The sequence below is a fragment of the Ursus maritimus genome, unplaced genomic scaffold (assembly GCF_017311325.1).
Source record: "Ursus maritimus isolate PB19 unplaced genomic scaffold, ASM1731132v1 scaffold_21, whole genome shotgun sequence".
NCBI classification, from domain to species: domain Eukaryota; kingdom Metazoa; phylum Chordata; class Mammalia; order Carnivora; family Ursidae; genus Ursus; species Ursus maritimus.
This window is the reverse complement of record NW_024424564.1, coordinates 12253032-12259031: the sequence shown is the minus strand read 5'-3', so window position 1 is coordinate 12259031 and position 6000 is coordinate 12253032. Positions and strand designations below refer to the sequence as shown.

Genomic DNA, 6000 nt, shown 5'->3' with positions numbered 1-6000 from the left:
TTTTCTCTCTTTCTCTCTCTCTCTCTAAAATAAATAAATAAGTCTTTTTAAAAAAATTTTAAAAAATAGGGGCACCTGGGTGGCGCAGTTGTTAAGAGTCTGCCTTCGGCTCAGGGCGTGATCCCGGCGTTCTGGGATCGAGCCCCACATCAGGCTCCTCTGCTGGAAGCCTGCTTCTTCCTCTCCCACTCCCCCTGCTTGTGTTCCCTCTCTCCCTGGCTGTCTCTCTCTCTGTCAAATAAATAAATAAAATCTTTAAAAAAAAAATTAAAAAAATAAATAAAGTTCAGCCTTCTCTATTTCCTGCCCAGATGATATCAGACGTAGTCCTTCATAGTCCTGTGTCAGCTTTTCCATTCCCAGAACTGGGCGGGTCACTTGAGCCAGGGCACCTGTGCTGACAACTGATGTTGCAGATAATGGATTTTCTGTTGAAAATGTCTGTAGCCTGAATGTACCACCCACCCCCTATTGCACAAAATACAATTTAGTAAGTATAGTTTGGACATGCCACACTCTTGGTTGCAAGTCATCAAAGACGACTGGGATTTATATGGAAAGCTATTCTTCATGATTTACTTTAGACTATAATATGGGATAAATTTGAAACAGTACATAAAATAATTTAAAATGATTAATATTTTAAGTATTATGGGTTCTGTTAAAGATTTTGTTGATTTATTTGACAGAGAGAGCAGCCGAGAGAGTACCATTGGGGGGAAAAGCAGAGGGAGAGAGAGAAACAGACTCCCCACTGAGCGGGGAGCCTGATGCAGGGCTCTGTCCAAGGACCCTGGGGTTATGACCTAAGCCGAAGGCAGATGCTTAACTGACTGAGCCACTCGGGCCCCCCAAGTATTATGTTTTTTAAATTGTTTCAACCTATAATAAACTCAAGTTTAAAAGCTTCCAGCATGGGGGCGCCTGGGTGGCTCAGTTGGGTAAAGGTCTGCCTTCAGCTCAGGTCGTGATCCTGGGGTCCTGCTCAGAGGGGAGTCTGCTTCTCTCACTTCCTCTGACCCTCCCCCCTCTTGTGCTCTCTCTCTCTTACTCACTCTTTCTCTCTCGAATAAATAAATAAAATCTTTAAAAAAAAGCTTCCAGCTTGTACATATTAGTGAGGCTGTATAATTTGGGGGATGTTTCGCAGCAGAAATATGGATAACCAAGAACCAATTGAATCATGGCTGTTTCTCTAAGGATGACATCAGCCTGGCTCAGAATACTCTATGTGGTAGATTAAAGTGCGAAGGTCAAGTTTATATCACATTATTTTGCAACATAAACAAATATTAGTGGTGAAAATATGTCTATATCCTAAATCACAAAAGCAATGGGAAAAAACTAATCATACATCGGTATGAAGTTATTTGCACGACAATGAAGTATAATAACCAATTTCATGTATATTTATTCCATGCAGCCAATTTATTTATACAAATATAAAACAATGTAGATGAAATTAAAGAACTCTATTAATTAAACTCTAATTACTTTGGCCATCATTTCATATTTTAAAATTTAAAGTCTGGTAATATTTCCTACTTATGTTTCCTGTTCTATTAGGTGCCCAGAACAGAGTAGATATGCAAACAAGTGAGCCACTCATTAAGGCAACAAGTTGTGTGGCTCAAACAAAATATTGGAGTTGGACTTGCCTCCCTACCCTGGCAGGAGGATTCATAGAATATGGTAGACAACTTAATCTTTCTGTGCTATCCTTTCTTCATTCCTGAAGATAGTGATAATAATATTACTGCTTAGGGCCGTGGAGAGAATTAAGTAATCATATGTGAAAAGGGAAGTTCCCACTAACAGTGAGCCCCCACCTAATGTTAGTTTCTCCTTTCCCTCCACCTAACTGGAGACGCACTCATCATTAACCCCAAAACCAATTCCAGAAAATAGTAACACTAACTAGAGAAAGAAAACTTTATAGGTTCAAAAGCAGATTACTTAAAAGCCCTGTTTTCTCTTGTAATTTTCACATGAATCTTAAAAAGTGAGTTCCATAGAATCGCCGTCTTGCATTGCCAAGATCAGCACTGTCCGTCAAAACCTGTACAGTGATGGAAATGCTCTGTATCTCCAGTGTGATGGCCGTTAGCTGCGTGGGGCAATGGAGCACTTAAGGTATAGCCAGTGCACCCGAGGAACTGATTTTTAAGTTTTATTTTACTTTAATTAACTTAAAGTTAGCTACATGTGGTGGCACCATATTGAATAGTGCGGGCCTTCTCTCTCTATCCTGACACAAACTGAAGGTGACTCCCAGTCACCTGGTGGAGCCAAGTCCCTGCCTTTCCTCCCATTTCCCACTTATCTTAAATTCATCTAGAGAAACTCTGCCATTCCTCTCATCCCTGTCTTTGCCCCGAGATACACTAGCAGTATAAACTTTCGTCTAATAGCTTCTCCTCTTGACTCCAAACCTCAAATGCAATTCAGCCCAGAGAAGAAATCTTCAGCACAGAATAACCTTTGACCAATCAGACTATCAGGATCCAGGAGTGCCTGGGTGATGCTGTCGGTTAAGTGTCCAGCTCTGAGTTTCGGCTCAGGTTGTGATCTCACGGTTGTTGGGCCAAGCTCAGCGCCAGGCTGCACGCTCAGCGTAGAGTCTACTTGAGTTTCTCGCTCCGTCTCCCTCTGCCCCTCCCCCTTGCACTCTCTCTCTCTCAAAAAAATAAACAAATCTTTAAAAAAAAAAATTAAAGAATATCAGGATCCAGGTACCATTTTGTCTGTTAAGTAGAAGACTTAAATTGCCAGAGGTATTTTAAATTCATCAATAATCTGTTGAGAGGAAAAAAGAAACGGGAAGGAGAGCTGAAGGAAGACGAGGAATAAAAGAGGAAGAGGGGGAGGGAGGGAAAAGGGGAGGAAAGAGGAAGAAAGCAAGAGGAGAGAAGGAAGGAAATAAAAAGGGATGAGCAGAGGTGAGGGAAGAAGAATTCCTCAGTGTTGAAATTGTTATTGCCACTTCCTAGATATATTGTAAGTGACATGCTAAATATTTAACATATAATCCAGAAATACCTGTCCTGACAAAAGGTTATCATAGCAATATAGAGATTTAAAATACACATATAGACTTAAAATGCATAAAATGAATACAATTCTAACAGTAATGATGAAAATAATGATGATGAGAATGATAAAGTGTTGGATTTTTTTTATTAGTCTAACATTAAAAAGGCTAATAAGCTTTGGTTAGAATGCCAGTTTTCCCTTACTCAGTCCTATGGTGCATTCTTGTTTAAAAAGTATTTGGGGGGCGCCTGGGTGGCACAGCGGTTGGGCGTCTGCCTTCGGCTCAGGGCGTGATCCCGGCGTTGTGGGATCGAGCCCCACATCGGGCTCCTCCGCTGGGAGCCTGCTTCTTCCTCTCCCACTCCCCCTGCTTGTGTTCCCTCTCTCGCTGGCTGTCTCTATCTCTGTCGAATAAATAAATAAAATCTTAAAAAAAAAAAGTATTTGGAAACCTCTAAATACGTGGAAATCTTATAAATTACCAATTTCCAAACTAAATTTAGCTCGATGAGGAAGCTGCTTCTAAGCAGTTTATAGGGCTGAGTTCCCGATGAATCATACACATGGTAGGCATTATAAAAACTGAAGGGAGAGGGCCTCTTTTCGAGTCTCACTGGAGTAGAGCTCTTGTGGAAACTTCTAATAGTCAGTGGATACTGAAAAGGAATGAAAGTTTTCCTGTTCCCTTTGCTTAGAAGGAAAAAGAATCTAGAAAGTCAAAAACAATGTTTCAACTCTAATAGAAATGAATTCTGATATTAAACACTCTATGAGCCGCATACCAGAAAGAAATCACAAAGGATACAAAAGTTAGTTTCCCCAAAAAAAGTTTATTAAATACAGTTCTTGCCTCCGAGGGGTTCAGTACAATTCATTGAGGGCAGGCAAAAATTTAAGCACTTAAAATATAAGATGGTAAATATTAAAATAATACATGAAAAAAATGTACCACAATAGGCTTATTTGGTGTAGATCAACAAAGGAGTCATTGGTGGCATCAGCAAGAGGGGTCTCTTCATATAACTAAGGTTAGGGTAGACTGGGGGTACACAAAGAGGACTGAACTGTAGAGAAGGGGGTAGGAACAGTGGGTATGATAAACTCTCACAGGTTTACCTGTCTAGAGAAGAACAGTAATAGAACAATTACTAGAGTGGAATGCATAGAACTGACTTCTTAAAAAATGGGAAGGACCATTTAAATCAATGGAATAGACATTTACTGAGTGTCTACTATGTATATAAGCACTGTCCTAAATGCTAAGCCTTAGAAATAATGAAAAATCTCTGTCTTTGCCTTGAAGAGGCTCAGAGTGGGACAGACAAAAGAAATCATAAAGAGATGATTTGATCTTAATTCATTTATGTAAACATTGGTAAAAATAACTACCATATTGTCCATAACACCATGTTTTGCAAAGAGCCTTTCAACTTCTTGATGGAAAGTGATTTGAGCAGTTAAGACAGTGTTGCGAGCACCGTAACAATCTACCTAATACCAGATTTTCCTGCTGTAGGTGGACAAAATGCCACACATGGTAACTAAAGACAGCTTCTTTAGGGAGAGCGGATTCAGGCCAGACCAAGTGTTTGTTGTTGGGCAGAAGAGAAGAGCGAAGTGAGGAAGAAAATCTGGTGCAAATTCCAAATCCAAAGAATAAGAAAAGGAGCGTAAATGAGAAATGGGGTCAAGAATCAAAAACCCGCAAATAAATGACATGATGAATAAACTCATCATCTCAAACTTACGGGCAAGATTTGTGTTAAGGGACAGGGGCCAAGATGGGCCCAATGGTCCCTCAATAAACACAGGCAGATCAAGAGACAGACACACAGACGTTTCTGCAACAAACATCGACACGAGCCAGATGGTCGGTATATAAATTAACAAGTGTGCTATGTACAGTTATTGGTGTTCTAAGGAGCTTCACAAAGAGTAAATTAGTCTAATGCATTCCTTCTTGTTTTCTTCATTAGATCCCCTCAGCAGAGTGTGTTTAAGACCAAAAAATGTAACTGATTCTTTGAGCACCTACATTAATGCTAATTATATTAGGGTAAGTAAGTAAATATAAATTTCTTTCTGATGAGCATGTCGACTTACTATTTGGAATTGTTGGGTTGTTTGTTTGGTTCGTTTCCTCAGAGTGGATTAATTTTGATATAACTTGGTTACTAGCAAGCTCATTTGTTTGTTTAGTCATAATTGACATTGGTAGCGGGTCCTTTACCTTGAGTCTTCCTTTCCGGTGCGTCTCTGGCTGCAGTGCTCTGGCCGCTAGGGGGTGCTCTGGTGGGAACGGGGCATTATGCCCCTCACTACTGTAGGCGGTGCTTGACTTGCTGGGAGAACAGCCAGATGGATCGTGCTAGCATCAGTGAAGCCTCGAAAGCTTGTGTTGCTTTTGGACTACGTAGAGCCATTTTGTTCTGAACTTGTTCTAAACTTTCAGTGCAAGGCATGAATTTCAAATCCAATATTTTTGTCTCTTTACTCTACCCAGGGCTACAGTGGCAAAGAGAAAGCATTCATCGCCACTCAGGGCCCCATGATCAACACCGTGAATGATTTCTGGCAGATGGTTTGGCAGGAAGACAGTCCTGTGATTGTCATGATCACAAAACTCAAAGAAAAAAATGAGGTATGACCTTTACCCAAATAGTGAATCTTAAATTTCTGTTGCTATAGAAGAGATATTGTATAAGGAAAATTGCCATGTACTTAAGAACAGATTTAAGATGGAAACTTTAAGATATTTAAAAACAAGTTCACTTCATGCTTCCAAGAATGGTCATTGGTGTCATTGTCTGAATGGCAGCTTTCTATCAGAATAATCAATATACTTGACATACATGTATCTCACATATCTCTGTAAGGAAATGAGGGGATATGAATTATCACTCTGATTTATAAGCAGGCAAATAAAAAAATTGTTCATTCATATCTCAAGTAATTTTTGAGCATTTA

General features: G+C 39.9%; 1 protein-coding gene across 4 annotated transcripts in view; it reads left to right on the top strand.

Moving 5' to 3' along the window:
• Positions 1-6000, top strand: part of PTPRR (protein tyrosine phosphatase receptor type R) — a 122826-nt gene that overhangs the window by 85186 nt on the left and 31640 nt on the right. For all 4 annotated transcript variants that reach the window (XM_040637262.1, XM_008684295.2, XM_008684294.2 and 1 more), the window contains 2 exons: positions 5010-5089; positions 5537-5674. In XM_040637262.1, coding sequence (XP_040493196.1) covers positions 5010-5089; positions 5537-5674 — 218 coding nt within the window. The remainder of the gene's footprint in view (positions 1-5009; positions 5090-5536; positions 5675-6000) is intronic.